The 22,960-nt window shown below is 43.7% G+C and overlaps 1 protein-coding gene across 1 annotated transcript in view; it reads right to left on the minus strand.

The window, feature by feature from the left end:
- Nucleotides 1-3,920: 3,920 nt before the first annotated feature.
- The window catches only part of MICOS10 (mitochondrial contact site and cristae organizing system subunit 10), a 31,375-nt gene continuing 12,335 nt past the window's right edge, over nucleotides 3,921-22,960 (minus strand). Inside the window, exons 2-4 of the mRNA XM_007980253.3 lie at nucleotides 8,397-8,444; nucleotides 6,982-7,091; nucleotides 3,921-4,163 (exon numbers count right to left, since the gene is read on the minus strand). Coding sequence (XP_007978444.1) covers nucleotides 4,149-4,163; nucleotides 6,982-7,091; nucleotides 8,397-8,444 — 173 coding nt within the window. The 3' untranslated portion in view covers nucleotides 3,921-4,148. The remainder of the gene's footprint in view (nucleotides 4,164-6,981; nucleotides 7,092-8,396; nucleotides 8,445-22,960) is intronic.

A 22,960-nucleotide genomic window follows, 5' to 3' on the forward strand; every position in this document is an offset into this window, starting at 1 on the left:
TCCTGAGCTCAAGTGATCTTCCCTCCTCAGCCTCCCAAGTATCTGGGACTACAGGTGCATGCCACCATCCCTGGCTAATTTTTGTGGTTTTTGTAGAGATGGGGTCCTGCTATGTTGCCCAGGCTGGTCTGGAACTCCTGGGCTCAAGCAATCCACCTGCCTCAGCCTCCCAAATTGCTGGGGTTACAGGTGTGATCCATTGCGCCCAGCCTGCAACAACCCCTTAGGTTAAGGAAACTCCTCGTGGTCACCTGGCAAATAAGTGGTAGAGTAGGAACTTAGATCCAGTCCCCTGATTCCAAATTATTTACAGCCCTGCCTCTCCCTTGGTTCCTCTCCGTCAAGGCACTTGACAGCAGAACAGTTATCACTGACTCTCACTCTTGTTCCACACAGAGGCTACTCGTTAGACATGGGGTTTCTCCCCTGCTCCTGCCCCGGTCTGTCTTTACCCCAATCCCATGCTTTGGTGTCCAAGGGGAAGCGATGCTTGCAGCGCGCTTAAAGAAAAAAGTGGTGATAGCTTCCAGATGAGCTTATTATTCTAAATGTAACATTCCTTTTGGTACTTAGAATTTCCACTTTCTCCCTTCCACCCCGTTTGCATTTAGGTAATTAGAAAGCACGCAACAGGAAACCATTTGTGTCTCAGTACCATTCAGGATGAAGGCTGTCCAAGCGCCATGGAGTCACATCCTTGTGGAAATACTTTGCAGAGTTTATTTGGACAGGTTCAAAAATAGTCCTTCAACAATACAATCAGATCGAACCACGACAAGCAAAATGCAATTATGGCTTGGTTACATTTTTAAAAAATGTAAACAGTGAGGTTTGGGAAAACTAAAAGCAAAAAACTACATCATCATCTCCATTCCCAACCCCTGCATTTCCTACAAGCAGGACTTCGAGACGGCATCTGCCATCTTTTGAAATGGATGAGAGGATGACACTCACTAAAGGAGACAGCTCAACAGTGTGTTCTGAGGCCATTTCTCAGAACAAAGGCATACTTCTGCATAAGGTAAATGCAGCCTGATAAAGGCTCCCCTGGTGGGTACTTGGAATGCCAAAGTCATTCACCTAAATGAGCTCAAAATACATATTGTTCTGGGCCAAATTATACAGTGTCAAGCTCAGACTGTATGTATTTATGTATGCTGGCAGAGCAGGCCACTTTTGGGGCGCCACTGCTTTATCCTAGCATCCTGTGCCCCGCTGGGTTCCCATCACTGTCTCCCCAAACCCATGAATTTCCTTGGATTTGATTCCAGAAAGGCAGACAAGAAACAAAGTCAGTTGCACAAGCCCACAAGGGAACAGGGCCCCAGAGGACTTGAATTTCTAATGAAACTTAAGAGTAACACAGAATGTGTGCCTTTGCCAACAAGCCAGGACTTTCTGAAGGTTGATCTGAGATGGGGGCAGGGAGTGGGGACAGGATCAAGTGTGCCTTGGGCCAGCCTCTGCTAACGGCGACAAGGTGGGAATACAAAGCTCTCTAGAACTAAAGCAACTGGCCAGTGCTTCCTGTGGCCTCTGTCCAGAACTATTCCCTCAGACAGCTGACCCCTTTCTCAGAGCACTTCAGTGGTGCTTCCAAGATGCCAAAGAGATCCATCCAAATAAATGCCTAAAACCTAACAGCTAATGAGATAGAGAACTTTCATTCCAATGTCCCTCTCCACTCCTTATTTTTCTGACGTGTCTAGGGAATTTGTGGTCACCTTATGTTTTGTTGTTTTTGGAAGAGGGCATGTTATTCTTCTCTCTGCCTGAAGATGGGAAAATGACAGAAAAACTGGGGAAGGAGAATGCTTTTTTTGAGACAGATTCTCACTCTGTTGCCGGGCTGGAGTGCAGTGGCGCGATCTCAGCTCACCGCAACCTCTGCCTCCCGGGTTCAAATGATTCTCCTGCCTCAGCCTTCTGAGTAGCTGGGACTACTGGTGTGCGCCACCATGCCCGGTTGACTTTTTTATTTTTAGTAGAGACGGGTTTTACCATGTTGGCCAGGATGGTCTCGATCTCTTGACCTCGTGATCCGCCCGCCTCGACCTCCCAAAGTGCTGGGATTACAGGTGTGAGCCTCCACGCCCAGCCAGGAAAATACTTTTAAAGCAAATAGGAGGCCGGGTGCAGTGGCTCACGCCTATAATCCCAACACTTTGGGAGGCCGAGGCGGGAGGATCACCTGAGGTCGGGAGTTTGAGACCAGCCTGACCAACATGGAGAAACGCCATCTCTACTAAAAATAAAAAATTAGCTGGGTGTGGTGGTGCATGCCTGTAATCCCAGCTACTCAGGAGGCTGAGGCAAGAGAACCGCTTGAATCCAGGAAGTGGAGGTTGCAGTGAGCCGAGATCGCCCCATTGCACTCCAGCCTGGGCAACAAGAGCAGAAACTCCATGTCAAAAATAAATAAATAAAGCAAATAGGAAGAAAACAAGTGGAAGGGATGAAACAGGTTGTACATTATTTTTCTTTCAATTACATGGGTTGCCTTCATCATGGAATGAAGCAGACCAAGTGAAAAACAGCCAAGCAGCAATGACAAGCCATGGCTGAGACTTCCAGTCTAGGGCTAAGCCCATCTTTGGACTTCAGATGACCCAAAGAGGAAAACAAGCCCAGAAGGCAGAGAAGCCTGGACAGTTTATAGGGCAGAGCCTAGCAGACCTTTCTGGAAAAGGGAGTGGGGAGGCTGAGGGAGGGTATTTGCTACCCTGAATGTACTCACTATAGCACTTGTAAGAACTAAGGTCTAATCAATGTTCCAGAACTGGAGTCAGACATGAGTTGTACCCTACTGCCCAGCCTCCCTCTCCATGCCTCTTCCCTGCCCCTGCACACCCTGGCGATGCTGAACTACTTGCGATTTCCCAGCTATAATATGCATTACATGACCCTGAGCACACACAGAGGCTACCCTCCTTCTGTTTGGGATTCCCAGTCAACTTCGGGTCTCAGTACAGGCATTCCATCGCCTGTGGGGCCATCCTAAGAAGACGTAGTTGCTCCTTCTCCTTTGTTTTCAGTACTTTGCCTACACCTCTCCTCTCCATTAAAACACTTCTTTCAGAGTTGTGTTTGCATGTCTGTCTTTCCATCAGACTCTAAGCTCCTTGAAGGCAGAAGCCTGTGTCTTTTTATCCATTTATCTCTGCTGCTTACAAGAGTGTTTAGCTTACAGTAGATGCTCAATCAACATTTACAGGATACGGGGGCAAGTGAGATCGGGCTCTGCTTGTCTTACTTCTATGTTAAGGAAAAATAAGAAAGGCTGAGCTCCAGGGTTCTGTATATCGTCTGAAGAAATTGCTAAAATATGACTTTTGCATCTAGCATCCCTGGTTCAAGTGAAACCACAGGAACAAACTCAGAGGGGTTTGTCCTCAAACCTCAGCTGCTACGTGAAGACAAAGTTAACCCCAAACGGGCCCCGCCGGCCAGGTGGGTAGGCCATGAGCTTTCCTCCACCCTCCAGAGCTGAAGCTTGGACTGTCTCAAACTCTATGAAGCTGCAGGACTTGACTTCAGTGGAGTGGGCCATCCACACAGCCAGGATTCCTCCCCTGCTAATACAGCAGCAGTGGGACCGCCTCTCGGTAGGCACAGCTGAGATGTGCCCTGCCAGGTCCCCAGGTGAGAACACATGAAGAGTTGCCACAGAACGAAAGGCACCTTAAGACATCAGTCATCTCCATCAGGCCACACAGCAGCAATCTTCAACTTCTGATTACGAGGCGGAAGCAGTTCTGAAAACTACGCATGAGGGGCCAGTGGGAAGGAATACCCAAAGACTGGTCTCAGGGGGTTCTCAGAGGGGCTGTGAGCAGGTGGCTACAGCTGCCGGCAGTTCACACACAGGCCTCCTCCAGCTCAGAGACCACAGGTGAAGAAACAAAGGCCATGCAATGGGCTTCCTATTTTTGTTTAATTTATTTAAGACCACCTCCTTACAACTTCCAGAGAGAAAATACAAAACAAGAAACAGACTTGGTTTCAAATACATAACCAGGTGCTGGAGTTTAAAGCATCACTGATAACATTGTTACAGAAGAATGGCAGCTTACTCCAGGGCACTTCAGTATTCCTGAGGAATAAACATGATTTCTCTTGTCCTCCCGCTGGGATGTTCTCAGGTGAAGTCACTGCTCCTGCTCCTGTAAAGCAAGGACACTGAGCTTAAAAACACGGCATTCTGACAACCCTCTCTAATTGCTGTATCAGGTCAGACCCAAAGAGCCAGAGGCCAAAACCTGATCACACTGTTTACATTAAAACTGTATCACAACAGGACTATGTACACCCCACCCAGGTTTCTAAGAGTGCCCCCCGGCCCCAGTCTTACAGGAAGAAGAGAAATGAGTGGAACAGGGCCAAACCATCATGACCTGGATAAAGATTACTAAAACCTGTCAAAGGCGTCCCAGGGGAGCGGGAGAGCATGGTTCTAACCAGCCTACGAACTACATGGCCTTGCCAAGTTTCTCAACCCCGGTAAGAGTCTGCTTTCTCATCAGCTGAATGAGGATAGTAACATCTCTCACAAATCCACTGGCAGGTCTAGAGGGAAAGACTATTAACGATAAAGCACCCAGGATGGTCTTGGGGGCAGATCAGGCACTCAAGAGGCAGTTATCATAATAGGACTACACTGAATAAGGCCAAGTTGGGATTTTCCTCCATTTTTCAGGGAATAGAGGATGACAACATCAAGGCAGAGACTCAAGTTCAGATACAGTTACAAGGCCATTTTGGAGCAGGACACACAAATGTAAAAAATGGAACAATATTTTCCACAGGAACTCCCAGTCATTAAATACATAATATGCATACAATCACCCCGAGCCATTATCCCTGACAACGCAGTTTGGAACAATGGAAATGTTTTAAGCAAAAGAGCTGAAGCTTCTCTCTCTGCTCCTTTTGTTTCTCCCCACAATGAGCTCTGGTGCCAGGAAAGTGAGGAGCCAGGGGGCGGTGGAAAAGGCCGGCTGCCGGCTTCAGTGCCACGCAGCAGCGCCTCTTCTTGCACAGTCACAGTCCCTGTGATGACCTCACTCTTGGTTTGGCGCAGAGATGGCTCCGCTACTCCCATCTCTCCAGCACCCATGGGCTGGCTGCAGGCAGCTGACGGTGTGAACAGGTTCTAAAATGGCAGGTGCAGGGCCGTGGCAGGATACTGCAACTTCAGATTTGGTGGCCCTTGTGGCCACAGCTCCTGACTAGAATTAGGATATGCATTTGTACCACATTTTCCACTCTATTTGTTATTACAGTGGAACAATGGACAAGTCAATCACCCTTTCTGCGCTGGCCTCATCTACAACAACCAATGTTTCTATATATTTAGCACTTCACAGCTTAAAAACATTTTCGTGTCTAAATCTCACAACCACACTATAGGTAGAAATTATTACCCTCATTTTATGGAGGAAAAATGGAAGCTCAGAAGTGAAACAACTTAAGATCACACAGGAAGCAAGTGACGGGCTTGCACCCAGGTCTCCTGGCTTCTGTGCCCTTTCCACTAGCCCAGCTGCTGCCCCGTTCACAGTGATTCTAGCCCAAGAGTAACCTGGAAAGCGGAGGCTTCTGTGCATGCAGGGAATGTGAAGCTGTTCACTGAGAATTGTGCTGCTACAAAGGTTATGCCTTGGTAAGCCTGAGGCCATCAGCACTTACCTCTAATAGAATAATTTACTTCGTTCATTCATTTTACATTTATTTGAGTGCCTATTTTGTTTCAGGTCCTGGAAATACAAAATAAGTGCCACCTCTGTCCTTGGGCACCAGCCTCCAATGTTCCTGTCACTTAAACCCCATAGTAACTAATCATCGAGTAAGGAAGACTGCTACACATGAAGCCCTAAGGAAGCCTGCCGCCCTCTTCCCTTTGGAAGTGTGGGTAAGAAGTTTCCAGCTTGTGTGCAGCATTAAAAATCCACCTGAAGGCCACGCGCGGTGGCTCACACCTATAATCCCAGCACTTTGGGAGGCCAAGGCAGGTGGATCACCTGAGGTCAGAAGTTCGAGACCAGCCTGGCCAATATGGTGAAACCCTGCCTCTACTAAAAATACCAAAATTAGCCGAGCATGGGTGGCTCGTGCCTGTAATCCCAGCTACTCGGGAGGCTGAGGCAGGAGAATCACTTGAACCTGGGAGGCCAAGGTTGCAGTGAACCAAGATTACGTCACTGCACTCCAGTCTTAGTGGCAGAGTGATACTCCATCCCTCCAAAATAAATAAATAAATTAAATTAAATTAAAATAAAAATCCATCTGAAGGCAGGACTTCAGCAGAATCATGTGACACTTACAGTCGAGACTGCCTTCTTCAGTTAAAAAGCAGAACCATAGCCTGGCCAACATGGTGAAACTCCATCTCTACTAAAATACAAAAATTAGCCGGGTGTGGTGGCAGGCACCTGTAATCCCAGCTACTCGGGAAGCTGAGACAGGAGAATTGCTTGAACCCAGGAGGCAGAGGTTGCAGTGAGCCGAGATGGTGCCACTGCATTCCAACTTGGGCGACAAAGCAAGGCTCCATCTCAAAAAACATAAAATAAATTAATAAAAAGCAGAATCATGGCTGAGTCCCGGAAGTCTTTGGGTTTAGCTTAAGTATATGTGAGATGTTTATAGGGCACTCAGATCTTAAACGAAAAGTGCTACTTACAGATAGTTAACACAATCTACCTTACCATTGATGATAAACGTTCAAGCAGGTTCCTTAATTCCAATCAGCTAGCACATGAGTATGTATCTGAACACACATATGCATCTGAAGGCACAAGGGAGACTTTAGCACCAAAGCAGTGATGACATCACTGGAGGCCAAAGAGCAATTAGCATCTCAGAGTGGTGCCACAATGACACACATGGTTTACTCATTACATACAGTCTAAAGAATTCTTCAGGGGCTCAGGAGAAATCTTTTTCTTCTGAAGGAAAGAGAAATATATATTCTGTACATACTTTGACATATTTTCCGTGTAGAAGATATGGAGCCTGGAAATCATGCTGACAGTTGGAGTAAGCCATTCCTAATCCCATGCCAGAACCGAAGGCTAATGGCCACATTCTTCCTAGTGAGCAGAAAAGGGAAAATCCCAATAGGGGACTATTAAGAGAAGATAAAGCTCCCCATCCTCTTAAATACATTTACTTAGGATTCAACATGCATCATACTAATGACTATCATAACCATACATTTTTATCAATGTTTCACAATGGCCCCAAAAAAGAGGTGTAAATTAGTGAAGTTATTCGTTTAGCAAATACTTGTTAAGTGCCTATGCTGATAACTTTGAGGAAAAATTAGTAGTAAAGGCTGGGTGTGGTGGTTCATGCCTGTAATCCCAGCACTTTGGGAGGCCGAGGTGGGCAGATCACGAGGTCAGAAGATCGAGACCGTCTTAGCCAACATGGTGAAACCCCGTCTCTACTAAGATACAAAAAATTAGCTGGGCATGGTGGCGTGTGCCTGTAATCCCAGCTACTTGGGAGGCTGAGGCAGGGGAATCACTTGAACCAGGGAGGCGGAGGTTGCAGTGAGCTGAGATCGCACCACTGCATTCCAGCCTGGTGACAGAGCAAGACTCCGTCTCAAAAAAAAAAAAAAAAGTAGTAAAATATGAAAACAGTAGATAAATCTTTTAACTTTTCTATATTAGTTCTAATCATCTGCTCAGTTTAACTAATATCTTAGCCAGTAAGATGCATGAATTCTAAAAAGATGTAAGCATTTTACCGATATTTACATGCTTTGATTATAGTAGTAAGTCATGGGGTTTACATAAGCCACTCTGTAAGTGATTCTTTCATATCAGCACTATGTGTCAATTATGATTCTCTAGTCAAGTATTTCCCACTGGTCTTCACGGAAAGAGGTCAAAAGGATCCCTCGGCATCTATTCAGTATCCAAACTTCAGAAGTTCTTCCACAGAATGAAAAGAATATTGCCTGCCCTTTGCTTAGGAGAATTTTTGACCAAGAAGTATGTGTTTGGTCTACTTGTTTCTATTACCAGCAAGATTCTCATTTTCAATTCCTCTAGAAAAAAATTACAATTAATTAGAAATATCTGAGCATGCAGACTTGGCCAAATGACTCACTGGCATCAAGTACAGGCTTCTGCAATGATATCATATTTAGGATAACAGGCACCTGCCTCAGTGCCCAGGGGAATGCTGGAAATGCCCAACCCATTTTGACCTCTTTCAAGTCCACATTCTTTATCTAATTCATTTTATAATGGGCTACCTAACCCCATAAATGGATGGGTTGGCAACCCACAAATTGATGGGTTCCAATGTATCCTCTGGAAGTGTCCCTGCTACATGTATGTATACACTACGACATTATGTTGAAAAGACAGAGTGACACTTACTTTTAAAGAAGGTAAGTGAGAAAACAATTCCTAATCCAAAACCAGTACCTACAAAGAGGGAGAAAAGACATGATCAATCTCATAGCAGTAACTTCACAAAGCTAACATTAACCTTTCTTAAATGTGAACATTGTAAAACAGATTTTCTTTCATAATTTGGTAGAGAACTAATTTTCTAATTTCTAACTGTCTTTATTTGTCAGAGGTTTTACTGATGCCTTTGGTTCTCCTGCCCAACAGGAAATAAAAACTTGACTCCCTGTTCTCTCTACACAAGTTGTGGGATGTGGGGCAGGGAGTCGACCCTCTCTACACTGCTGGCAAGTGGCCTCCAGCATCCTGGGGTCTCCTACCAACCTCAAAGAGGGATATCACAGCCAAAACAGGAGACAGTGCCAACAGGGCGCTCCCTTGCCACCTCGGCACTTGGAGGAAGATAAAAAGCAGTAATCCAGAACAATTCCTAAAGGCTGCGCTATCACACAAGCCAGAATATCTAGGCAGAGGAAAAAGACGTCCCTCAAGAGCCGCAGATGAAGAAAATGACTTGCCCGAGGACACTGTTTAGTTAGTTGCGGCACAGTGATCTGGGCTCAAGTCTGCCAGACTCAATGATACTGTATCTGCCATGTCCAGACGCTGGATTCCTCTAGAGTTTCAACCCCTAAACAATTACTACCCCTCAAGGGAAATTGGAATGTCAAGATTTCCACTGCCAGTGAAATAACAGCCAAAACATGACTGTGCTCCCCATACAGCTCAGAATGCTAGACAACCCGGGTAGTAACAAGTCTTCACAAAGCCGAAAGGGCCTGTTAGATTCATTCCCAGACTAATCCTACCGCACAAGTCACAGACACAAGAAGACGACCTGGTAGGTGTGATTCAAGAACTTCAGGGACATGGAAGCCATTGATACTGATATTCCTTGGCAAGATTCTGCTGTTGCTTGGCTTATAAAATGGTACAGGTTCAATTTTAAGGCGATTTGCCTCACTCCTTGCAGCTGGAAGATGAGTAAGACAGTAAATTGGTACTAGAAAATGAGGTAAAGGATTTGGACTGGCTTACAGATTCCAAACCTGGCAATGGAATGGGGAGATAGGCCAGTAAAAACATAATGGCTTACAATCAGAGCTTTTGCTCTTCTCCATCTGGAGGCAATTTTTTGGCAAAGAAATCAAAAGCCCCAAAGGAAAATATTTCAGCATTTTTCTTGTCCCCTGACTCCACGCCTGTCTCTTCTATTTTCCCCCAAGGAGAAAAAGCTATCTGATGCTCAACTTTTCCTAGCAGCAGACCAAGAATGATGCCAACTCCATAGCTAACAGTACCACTCAATCAAAAAGATGAGCAATGCTTCCACATCAATCAATATCAAGCAGAAAATCTTTAATCTCTAGAATTCAGATAGATGCCCAACCACCCAGTTTTGTTCCTATTATAGGCATTTATCTGCAAGTATAAATATGAAGTAAAAATCAACAGTTCAGACCAGCAAAAAGGAGTTATCAAAGAATGTGCTCTATGGTCTTAGTTCAGCTGGGCTGCTGTATCTTCAATTCTTAAGGGTGATTTTTCCCTCATTTCTATATTTTTAAGACAAAAAGTAATAAGACTATTCTCTTCAGAAAAAAATAATTCAGAAAATGATTTTTAATTGCAATGTTTTACTTAGAGTTAGCTATCTCAGTTACTTACAAGATAAACAATGGTGGAACCGCTGATGAGTTTTACAGATTCAAGTTCTCACATGCACAATTCTCTTTTAAAAGGCAACATGTTGCTTCAAAGAAGTCCCACCTGATCAGGGGACACCAACTCTGCAGCTGTTTCCACTAAAGATTGGCACCTCTAGGCCAGGTTTAGACTTCATAACAATAAAACATGAAAGGTTTGTCTTACAATAAAAACAAACCAACATGGAAAAGAGAAGAGTTTTCTCTGCCTTTGGCCACTTTTTGTTGTTGCATGACAAGCTCTTTTGAAGGAAAAAAGCCAAAGGAAAAAGTACAAAGCATTTTTCACCTTCCCTGGAAGCAAATATTTAACAATGAATACAGTTTATGTAACCCTGCCTTCCCCAACTTAAGCCTGTTCTCAAAAGTCCATGCTGTCTGAAATGACAAATAACCCTAAAGTAAAGAAATGCCTGATTATAGGCACACATCTTCCTCATGGCAGAGGCCAGTTGCGGGCGTGTGGTAGGGGGTGGGGAACATAACAAAGGAGCCTTATGGAATTAACATTAGGCACAGGGCCATGCTCTGAAACCATGCCTTTTGGAGAGGAAAAAGAATTGGCACATATTCCTCTAAAATGAAATTACTCCGAATCAGTCTAACCATGCAATTTAATGCATGCCTAGTGCCCAACAGAACATCATAAAACCGGCTAATAGATAAATACACATTTTTAAGAAGGAGCAATTCCTTAACATTTCATCGGATGGTATTTTAACAGTAAAAAGCACAGAGAACTCTGGCCCAGTATATATACAATATATCAGTATATATACAATACTGATAAGATACAGAAGATAACAGGACTTATCTTATGCCTAAGAGGATTTTACAACAAATTTAAAAGGAGAACAACCAGTGGAGGTACAGCAATGTACACCTTAAGCCACGTTTTGGTAAGAAAAGGGGGAAAATGTATGTCGTTGGCCATTACAGTTATGGACAATTTCTAATTGCTCGATGCAACTGTATTTTACATTTAGAAAATTCTTTGTTCTCACCATGCCACAGATCATAAAGCTTTACCTCACTGCAAATAATTTGAAGCAAACATAATCAGCAGGAATTAACAAGCAGGCTCTATAATCTGATTGCAGTCTCGGGGCAGCAATGTATTTTGGATGTTAGCCCCTAACAGAACAAGTTGTAGTCACATATGCTCCTGTACAACCAACTTCACAAAAGTTCCAATTGCCTATGGACTTTCAATGAAGGAAGAACAACTCACTGAAGAGGAACAGAAACAGAAATTTACTTGGAAACATTTCTATAAAAGATCAAAGGGGAAAAAAGACTATAGACCCATTTCATCTATCAGTAACTTATGGCAATTATAAAGACCTCACTCCGGCTTACATGTAACATTTTAAACAAGGCTCCTACATTCGTAAGCCTAAGGTATAGTTGTCAGTGCTACATTTTAATCTACAACTAAAAGATTAGTTAAAATAGCAAAGTAACTCCATTTTATTTTGTATAACTTACATCAAGATGCATGAACAAAAACTTAAGTACCATATTCAACTGGCAGTTCACAAATATGAGAAGCTACAGGAATTACCAGTCTTTAAGATCCTAGAAGTCTTGTGCTAGAAAACTTCTTCATTCTTACATGTCTGAAAGAAAGGATCCAATTTCTAAATAAATGCTGAATGTACTCTCCTGCTGAGTGAGTGGCAAGAGCACTGATGCTGCAGCAAGACAGGCCGGGCCCAAACGGCTGCTCCAGTCCCTACAAGTCAGCTCTCTGACCCCAGGCCAATTAGTCAACCCTACCCAGCCAAAACCTGCTCATCTGTAGAGTGAAAACAACCTTACAGGGTTGCTACATTAGAAAAATGGAAAGTCTCTAATAGTGTCTGACACGGAATTCACTAAGTGGTAGTAAGTTCTGCCACCTCCCTGATAAAAGATTTCAGAAGTGTAATACAGGCTGTGTGCAGCAGCTCATGCCTGTAATCACAGCACGTCAGGAGGCCAAGATGTGGGGATCGCTTGAGCCCAGGAGTTTGAAACCAGCCTGGGCAACATAGTCAGACTGCATCTCTACAAAAACAAAAACAAAACAAAGTAATAATAAATGAGTAAATAAATAAAAATTGGCCAGGCATGATGGTGCATGCCTGTGCTCCCAGCTACTCAGGAGGCTTGGGTGGGAGTATCACTTTAGCCCGGGAGTTGAGGCTGCAGTGAGCCTTGATCATACCACTGTACTGCAGCCTGGACAACAGAGTGAGACCTTGCCTAAAAAAAAAAAAAAAAAAAAAATTGTAGTATAATAGCTAATCCTTTATTAAAATACAACTCACTGGCTGTGTAGGATCACACTGTGGATGAGCCACAGCTGAAAATGAGAACCAGTTTTTTCCTGCCCTTTGCACAGTTGACTGTATTTCATCAACATTAGCAATTGTTTATATGACACATCAGGCTTTGGTGTGTATGTGTATACATATACATATATATACATTTTTTTAAAATAGAGGATCCTTTCAGACTTACTGCTGAACTAGACTATTTTGGTTTAAAATGTCATCAATATTTTCCTAGAATTGTCTTGTGTCTAATAAAGCTATATCTGTGCTTTGAACATAAATTTATATCAAACTGACCCATTTATAATGGCCATGCTTCCTGTTCAATCGTGTTTCTGTCAACGCTATTACAATCACCAAATGCATGTGTTATGACAGAACAAACAAGAATGTGCTTTTGTAGAAAATACGCTTGGAACTGAGTTTAGTGAGAATTACATTTCCAAGACACATATCTGATTTATGAAAGATGCTCAGGGCCCCATTAATGAGGGAAAAAATAGTTTTAAGTCAGCTTCAAACTGTGTTACTTAATCCTTTGAGGAAAAGACAGATTGTCCCAGGTGTCCACATGTAAATGCCATTCATGTGAAAGTGCCAGACTAAGGACTCAGAGATGGTGATTTTGGTCTGTATTAATCAGCTTCTCAAAAGTCAACACTGCCATAGGGCATTTAGGAAACATACTAAGAAGGTGGCTATTTTACAAGACCTTACCCTTCCTGTGGCTATCTGGACTAGACAGGGGCTAGAACATCTGCAGGGATTTCTCGGGTGGACATCAATTACCAGGATTCTGATTAGAACAAGCAAACAAACCAGGCAACGGAAAGGAACAAAGATATGAAAGGTAAATGTGGAGTCATTACTGGTGTGCTCTGCTTCAAGAAAAGCCAAACTCAAAAAGGGGTCCTTTTAAATGAGTGTGTAAGCACTTAGTTCAACTTTCAGAATTCTGACAGCCATACAGCTTCCAAGAATGCATAAAACAAGAGACGTAGTTGAAGAAATTTTACCAAAATATAATTTGTTAATGCACATGTAGATAAAGTATGTAGGAAAATGAGAAGCAGCTCTGAAGATTAATTACTAAAGGGAAGCTGAGAAAAAAGATACAAAATTGGTAAGTTTAGATAAACATATTAAAGACAGGTCACATTTATGGGGGGTGTGCTTTGGAGGTACTAACATCTACAAAGTGTCAGGCAGTGTATCACATTATAAAGTTTATTATGAAAACCTATAAAAAGTAGAATTCAAACCCAGGCTGTCTGACTCCGAGTCATGGCTCTTTCCTACACAAAGGGATAGAACTCATGAAGAGGTCAGCAGAGCAGCAAGGTGAGTGTCTCTTGTTACATATGACAACAGTGTGTTTTTCTGGATTTTAACACTATCCATGGTTAATTTACGACTATGTTACTCTGCAGCCCCTCCAGGAAACAGAAACCACAGATGTTTGACCTACAGGAGTGGCAACAAAAACCTGAATTACTTAGAAACAATGAGAAATCATCAACAAATCAAGCCAGAAAATACTTTCCTTCCTTCTGTGCACTGGTTGGAGATACAATGAATCCAAATGCGCTGAGGTCTATAAACTGCTGAAAAGGGTATTTTCTTTTTTTTTTTTTTTGAGACGGAGTCTCGCTCTGTCGCCCAGGCTGGAGTGCTGTGGCCGGATCTCAGCTCACTGCAAGCTCCGCCTCCCGGGTTCACGCCATTCTCCTGCCTCAGCCTCCCGAGTAGCTGGGACTACAGGCGCCCGCCACCTCGCCTGGCTAGTTTTTTGTATTTTTTAGTGGAGACGGGGTTTCACCGTGTTAGCCAGGATGGTCTCGATCTCCTGACCTCGTGATCCGCCCGTCTCGGCCTCCCAAAGTGCTGGGATTACAGGCTTGAGCCACCGCGCCCGGCCTGAAAAGGGTATTTTCTATGGACTCCCTTTTTCCCTAACATCTCCAATATCTCCAGCTCCTCCTCAACTGTACCAGCAGTAACTGGATTCTCATCCTCGTGAAATTAAATATAAGAATCAGGGATTCATTATATCCTATTTATACATCATTATAGCTATTGTGTTAATGTTTATTCCTATGATTCAAATAAAAAATTCAATGTGGCCAGGCGCGGTAGCTCACGCCTGTAATCCCAGCACTTTGGGAGGCCGAGGCGGGCGGATCACGAGGTCAGGAGATCGAGACCATCCTGGCTAACACGGTGAAACCCCGTCTCTACTAAAAATACAAAAAATTAGCCGGGCGCGGTAGTGGGCGCCTGTAGTCCCAGCTACTTGGGAGGCTGAGGCAGGAGAATGGCGTAAACCCGGGAGGCGGAGCTTGCAGTGAGCTGAGATCGCGCCACTGCACTCCAGCCTGAGTGACAGAGTGAGACTTTGTCTCAAAATACATACATACATACATACATCAATCAATCAATCAATAGAAAGTGGCCTGGTGCAGTGGCTCACACCTATAATCTCAGCACTTTGGGAGGCCGAGGCAGGCGGATCACCTGAGGTCAGGAGTTCAAGCCCAGCCTGGCCAACGTGGTAAATCCCATCTCCACTAAAAATACAAAAATTAGCCGGGTGGTGGCATGCACCTGTAGTCCCAGCTACTCGGGAGTTGAGGCAGAATTACTTGAACCTGGGAGGCAAAGGTTACAGTGAGCCAAGACCACGCCAACTGCACTCCAGCCTGGGTGACAGAGCAAGACTCCGTGTAAAAAATAAAAATTCAAAAAAAAAAAAAATTCAATGGAGAAACAGCATCATTAATGTATTTCCCTTCATACACTGACTTGATCAACATTTATTAACATTTATTAAGTAGAAGGCACTCGGGAAGATTTCCTTTATCCTTGGAGAATATCAGTCCAGTATAGAGTGTTTATTCTTTGAAAAATGGAAAGTTTAGCAGGGCATGGTGGCGCACGCCTGTAGTCCCAGCTTTACTCGGGGGCTGTGGGGGGCTGAGGTGGGAGGATCGCTTGAGCCTGGGAGGTCAAGGCTGCAGTGACCCGATTGTGCCACTGCACTCCACCAGCCTTGGGCAATAGAGCAAGACTCTGTCTCGGGGCGGGGGGGCAGGGAAGGAAAGTGTTGTACAATGATTATTCTTCAGTTTTGAGGTTATAAGGATTTGGGGTAAGACAGGTTAAAACCATTGTGAATACTATTAGATTATTTACTAGCTGTGTGTCTCAGTCCCTGGGCAAACTATGTAACTTCTCTATGTTTCACTTTCTGCATGTGGCAAAGAAGAACACTAACAGTGCCTTTCTCTAACTGGGGAACAGTGTGAGGATAAAACCGCACGAGATGTGTAAAACCCTTGGAAGAACAGTACATTGCACATAGTAACTGTGATTCACCTTCTTCCCCCACAAAAAAAAAAAAAAAAAAAACCACTTCAAGAACAAATCGGAAGTCCAAATATTTACTGGGCACTAAAGGGCAAGAGTACTGGCTTCAGCAAGGATCACAGAGAAATAAGACAGTCTCTTCCCTGGGGAGCTTGTGATAAAGAAGGGTAAGAAGTCAGAAAGAAGTCCATTTCACCCAGAAAACTGATTAAAAGCATAACTGCAGTGCTATGAAATGACACTGTTCTATGGGTCCAGAGAAGGCAGATGGGAATACATTTGGCTAGGAAGATTTTTTTTAAGTTGTCAAAAAGAAGGTGGCATTTGAGTTGTCTCCGAAGGGCAGACATTTAACAGCCAAAGTTTGTGGAGAAGGGAATGCACTCCACTCAGTGGCAGAAAAGCAGGGCAGTGCAGGGAACTGAGGAGTGGCCCAATCCAGCTGAAGCATGAGGCACATCCAGGACAGCAGGAGAGGAGGCTACAAAGGAATCTTGGGCCTTTCTGCAGAAGGCACCAGAAGCTGGGTCTACAGCACTACACTCAGTCAGCAGTGGGCTTCCCTAAAGAATGTTTTAGAAGGAATAACATGACTGAAGCTCTGCTCTAGGCAGATTCTTCTAAGGTGTGTAGGATTGCTTGGAAAGGAAGAGCATTTTGCTGGCAGAATATATAGGGCTTAACAATCGATTAAGAGAGTGAGTGGTGGCCGGGCGCGGTGGCTCACGCCTGTAATCCCAGCACTTTGGGAGGCCAAGGCGGGCGGATCATGAGGTCAGGAGATCGAGATCATCCTGGCTAACACGGTGAAACCCTGTCTCTACTAAAAATACAAAAAAAAAAAAACAAAAAGAGAGTGAGTGGTGTGCGTGTGTGTCTAAGAGACAGGAGTGAATGTGTGTGTGAAAGAGAGAGTGGGGGTGTGGGTGTATGTGTGGGTGTGGGGGGTGTATAGCTGGGCTTTTTTATAAGGTGAGGTGAGTGGGGAAAGGCTGTCAAAGAAAAAGCTGAGAACTTCCACCTGGATAATTATAAAAACAATGATGCTACTTACAACAGGCATCAGATAATCTTTTAACACTAAATTCCCTTAATCAATCTAAAATATAACTGGATTCTTGAACCTGGGAGGCAGAGGTTGCTCTGAGCTGAGTATCACGCCACAGCACTCCAGCCTGAGTGACAGAGTAGGACTCTGTCTCAAAAATAAATAAATAAATAAAATATAATATAACTTGATTTATAAAAACATCTACATTGTTTTCTGGAATAGTAAATAAAAGGAATAGCATTCACTAAGCACTTATGCTCAAGAATTAAATTTTCTCATCTAATCTTCACAATAAACTTATTTTATGAGCCCCATTTTATAGAGATACTGAGGCACAGAACCTCAGGTCAGACATGTGAGATGTGAGCCAGGCAGCCTGACTCCAGAGGCGTGGTGCTTCATCCCCACACTATACTGCTCCCAGTGCAGCCTCCTCACAGACACATGAAGCTATTATAATACATTTTAAACCCACCACAGGAAAACTCAACATCTTCCAAACTTCTTTATGGCCAACATTATGTGTGGGCATTTCCTTAATTATACAAACCGTGTACCTACTGTGTGCCAGGCACTATGCCATGCCCTGGGGAATGATAAGTTCCTGCACTATGTTCCCTGTTTCAGTGTTGGAGCCAGCTGATAATCAGACCCACGAAGTACAGGGTACAATGACAGAAACAGGATGTACTAAGAGCACTGAGGATACCCAAACTGTCCAGGGGGGCTAGAGAAGGAAGTGGGAGGGAAAGTGGCAAGAGACAGGAGCTACAGCAAGCTCCTTGCTGCCAAGTTATCAAGTGTGAGGTAGGAGATAAAGCAAGACAACCTTTTATGCCATTCATCTAAGGATCCTGGCCTCTACCCTGTAAGCAATAAGGAAGCAACAGACGGAATTAAGTAGAGAAGCTATACATCAGATGTGTACTTTTTGTCGTTCACTATGGCAGCAATGAGGACAGATCTGAAGCAGCCGCCATCAGAGGTGAAAATACCAGTTGGCTTCTGCAGCCCCAAAGCAACTGCAAGTGGGAGATAAGGTCCAGACTTCAGACTCTTCTCGGCTCATCTGACTGGAAATGTTACGGCCTTGCATCCTGTGGTCTCTCAACAGCCCTCCCTCCACCTTTCCTGTATTCCATGATAGGCAGAAATGAAAGAGACGGTATGGAAGACAACCAGTACAGGCAAAAGCAAGGGTTTGACCAGGACTAGGAACTTCTGAGAAGGGGGAAGTGGCCACACTTAATGACAATTCGTAGATCAGGGATCCATAGGAAAGAGTATATTAAAAAGCCTCATGGACAAAGACAAACAGAAAAGGCAGTCAAATATTTTTAAGTACACCCATGTTTCTGCATTTAGGATGTGTTGATACAAACGACGATATCCCAAGTCAGCATCTAAAAAGGTGTTGAAAGAATCTGCCTGAGTTTCAGGCCTTCTGAGAGCCTGCTAAAATCTGGCAAGGACAGTAAGGTGAGGAAGCAGCACCCAGCTGACATGACAGTACAGCGGCACTCTAGAGTCTTTCTTTTTTGAGACAGTGTCACTGTGTCGCCGAGGCTGGAATGCAGTGGAGCGATCTTGGCTCGCTGCAACCTCCGTTTCCTGGGGTCAACTGATTCTCGTGCCTCAGCCTCCCAAGTAGCTGGGATTACAGGCACGTGCCCCCACACGCAGCTAATTTTTGTATTTTTAATGGAGGTGGGGTTCCACCATGTTGGCCAGGCTGGTCTCGAACCCCTGACCTCAGGTGATCCACCCGCCTGTCTCCCAAAGTGCTAGGGTTACAGGCATGACTCACCACGCCTGGCTAGAGTCTTTCTTAAAGGTTGCACTACTCTACCAAGCCCCATAAAAAACCTCTCCAAATCCCTGGACTTGCATACATTATAAAACCAAGAACTGGCCTGGCATGGTGGCTCACACCTGTAATCCCAGCACTTTGGGAGGCTGAGGTGGGCGGATCACGAGGTCAGGAGATCGAGACCACCCTGGCTAACATGGTGAAACCCCGTCTCTATTAAAAATACAAAAAAAAAAAAAAAAAATAGCCAGGCGCGGTAGCAGGCACCTGCAGTCCCAGCTACTTGGGAGGCTGAGGCAGGAGAATGGTGTGAACCCAGAAGGCGGAGCTTGCAGTGAGTGGAGATCGCGCCACTGCACTCCATCCTGGGCAACAGAGCGAGATTCCATCTCAAAAATAAATAAATAAATAATAAAATTTTTAAAAAAAGAATTTAGCTTTCATAAAGAAAAAATATGTTTTTTTTGAGATGAAGTCTCACTCTGTCACCAAGCTACAGCACACTGGCGTGATCTCGGCTCACTGCAACCTCTACCTCCCAGGTTCAAGCGATTCTCCTGCCTCAGCCTCCCAAGCAGCTAGGACTACAGGCGCGTGCCACCATGCCCCGCTAATTTTGGATTTTTAGTAGAGACAGGGTTTCACCATGTCGGCCAGGTTGGTCTTGAACTCCTGACCTCAAGTGATCCACCTGCCTTGGTCTCCCAAAGTGCTGGGATTATAGGCGTGAGCCACCGCACCCGGCCTTAAAACATCTTCTAAAGTAGAAGTTATGAGCTAAACTAAATTTCAAGTTGAGGCCGGGCATGGTGGCTCACACCTGTAATTCCAGCACTCTGCAGTGAGATGTGATTGTGCCACTGCACTCCAGCCTGAGTGACAGAGGAAGACCGTGTCTCAAAAAAAAAAAAAAAAAAAAAAAAAAAAAAAAAATTCCAGTTGCAGCTGGAATAAAGAGAAAGATAAGTTCTTCATAATCTTGTCTGGGAATACATACAATAAGTAGCATTTATTTTAGTGTCAAGACAAAATATGTGATTGAAACAGTAATATATTTTTGCATCTAATCAGAATAGGATATTTATAAGCTAACAAGCTAATGGTTTCTCACATACAGGACTATGCTGAAATGGTAAAGAAATTAAAAATTTTGACCGGGCGCAGTGGCTCACGCCTGTAATCCCAGCACTTTGGGAGGCTGAAGTTAGGGGATCACTTGAGGTCAGGAGTTCGAGACCAGTCTGGCCAACACGGTGAAACCCCATCTCTACTAAAAATACAAGAAGTGGCCAGGTGTGGTGGTGGGCGCCTGTAATCCCAGCTACTTGGGAGGCTGAGGAAGGAGAAATGCTTGAACCCGGGAGGTGGGGGTTGCAGTGAGCCAAGATCCTGCCATTGCACTCCAGCCTTCCAGCCTGGGTGACAGAGCGAGACCCTGTCTCAAAAAAAAAAAAAAAGGAGAAATAAATAAACTCCTACAGCAAATGAATTTCAACTTAGTCATCTGAAATGATGCCAAGAAACTCACAGCTTTCTTAAGACTACCTTCCTAGTAAAAAGTGAATTATGTTGCTTAAATCAGTTGCTTTAGTTAATCATTTAAAATCTATCAAACAGGAATTCTGAGTGGTTTATATGTGCAGGTTCTGACAAACAATCAGAAACATTTGTTCTAACTTGTAAACATTTGTCAAAGTAAGGTAAGTCTACAAATCTGTCGACAATTATGTCAGAGTGTTACAATAATTATAAATTATCCTAAGCATCCTAATGGCTTAGACTGGATAAAGAAAATTGAAGTAAAAGCACTAGATTTCGACTCCTCCCAAATACACCTTGTCTCTCAGTATCGGTTAAGATCAATCTGCTAGCTGGGCATGGTGGTGCGAGCCTGTAATCCCAGCTGCTCTGGAGGCTGAGGCAGCAGGATCGCTTGAGGCCAGGAGGTGGAGGTTGCAGTGAGCCACAATTGTGCCACTGTACTCCAGCCTGGGCAACAGTAAGGCCTTGTCTCCAAAAAAAAAAAAAAAGGCCGGAGGTGGGGGCTGGGGGGGAAGGGGTGGCTTTGATTTGCTGTCTTCTTAGACCACCTCCTCATTTATCTAGAGCCTCCAACATTTTTTCTAATGTGTACTCATTTATCCTTTCTTTCTCTTTCATGCTATCTATCTAAAGAGCATTTTAAAACAATCTCTACCTTCTATTTTAAAAAATGACAAGTTTACAAGACCTAAGAATTATGGGCTATGCTTTTTTTTTTTTTTTTTTTTTTTTTTGAGATGGAGTCTCCCTCTGTCCCCAGACTGGAGTGCAGTGGTGTGATCTCAGCTAACTGCAACCTCTGCCTCCCAAGTTCAAGAGATTCTCCTGCCTCACCCTCCCAAGTAGCTGGGATTACAGGTGCACACCACCATACTCAGCTAATTTTTTTATTTTTAGTAGAGACGGGGTTTCACCATGTTGGCCAGGATGGTCTCATCTCTTGACCTCGTGATCTGCCTGCCTCGGCTACCCAAAGTACTGGGATTACAGGCTTGAGCCACCACGCCCAGCTGGACTATGCTTTCTTTAGTCATTTTAATTATTCTGTTTTTCCCCCTCTTTCCTTCAACTTCATTAGATTGGTTTGTATTTCCTAGAAATTTGTATGTGAATAGAATCATACAGCATGTATTCTTTTGTGTCCAGCTTCTATCACTCAACAAAATGATTCTGAAATGTATCCACGTTGTTGTATAAAAGTAGTTGGTTTCCTTTTATTACTGATACTCCACTTTAAGGACAGACCACATTTTGTTTTTCCATTAACCAACTGATGGGTATCTCAGTTGTTTCCAGTTTTTTAACTTTTACAAATAAAGCTGCTATGAATACTCATGTGTAAGTCTTTGTGTGGATACGTTTTCATTTCTCTTTGGTAAATATCTAGGAGTAGAATGGCTATATCATATGTTTAACTTTATAAGAAACGGTTAAACAGTCTTCCAAAGTGGTTCTACCATTTCCCATTCCCATGAACAGTGTATAAGAGTCTCAGTTGCTTCACAGCTTAATGAACACTTAGTATTGGCAGTTTTTAAAAATTTTAGCTACTTTAATGGGTGTGTAGGTATATCTCATGATTTTAATTTGCATTTCGCTAACAGCCACTGATGTTAAGTATCTTTTCATGTGCCTATCCACCACTGGTATAGTGTTGTTGTCTTCTTATGATTAAAAAAATTTTTTTTTAAAAATTAGCCTGATGTAGTAGCATGCACCTGTAGTCCTAGCTACTTAGGAGGCTGATGTGGGAGGATCATGAGTCCGGGAGGCTGAGGCTCCCGTGACTGTGCCACCGCACTCCAGCAAGGGTGACAGAGTGAGATCCCATCTCAAAAAAAAAAAAAAAAAAAAAAAAAAAAAAAAAAAAAAAAAAAAGCTGGGAAAAGTGGCTCACATCTTAAATCGCAGAATTTTGGGAGGCTGGGGCAGGAGGATTGCTCGAGGCCAGAAGTAGTAGCCTGAGCAACATGTGAGACCCTGAATCTATGGGGGCCGGGGAACCTTAAAATTATGAGATCTTTATGAATTCTAAGCCCTTTATCAGATATGTGTATTACAAGTATATTCTCCCATTCTGTGGCTTGCCTTTTTGTTTTCTTTTTTTGTTTGTTTTTTTATTATACTTTAAGTTCTAGGGTACATGTACACAACACGCAGGTTTGTTACATATGTATACATGTGCCATGTTGGTGTGCTGCACCCATTAACTCGTCATTTACATTAGGTATATCTCCTAATGCTATCCTTCCCCTTTCCCCCAACTCCACAACAGGCCCCAGTGTGTGATGTTCCCCTTCCTGTGTCCATGTGTTCTCATTGTTCAATTCCCACCTATGAGTGAGAACATGCAGTGTTTGGTTTTTTGTCCTTGCGATAGTTTGCTGAGATTGATGGTTTCCAGCTTCATCCATGTCCCTAGAAAGGACATGAACTCATCATTTCTTATGGCTGCATAGTATTCCAATGGTGTATATGTGCCACATTTTCTTAATCCAGTCTGTCATCCATGGACGTTTGGGTTGGTTCCAAGTCTTTGCTATTGTGAATAGTCCCACAATAAACTGACAAAGGGCTAATATCCAGAATCTACAAAGAACTTAAACAAATTTACAAGAAAAAAACAAACAACACCATCAACAAGCAGGCGAAGGATATGAACAGATGCTTCTCAAAAGAAGACATTTATGCAACCAACAGACACATGAAAAAATGTTCATCATCACTGGCCATCAGAG

This window comes from Chlorocebus sabaeus, chromosome 20, assembly GCF_047675955.1.
Source record: "Chlorocebus sabaeus isolate Y175 chromosome 20, mChlSab1.0.hap1, whole genome shotgun sequence".
Taxonomy (NCBI): domain Eukaryota; kingdom Metazoa; phylum Chordata; class Mammalia; order Primates; family Cercopithecidae; genus Chlorocebus; species Chlorocebus sabaeus.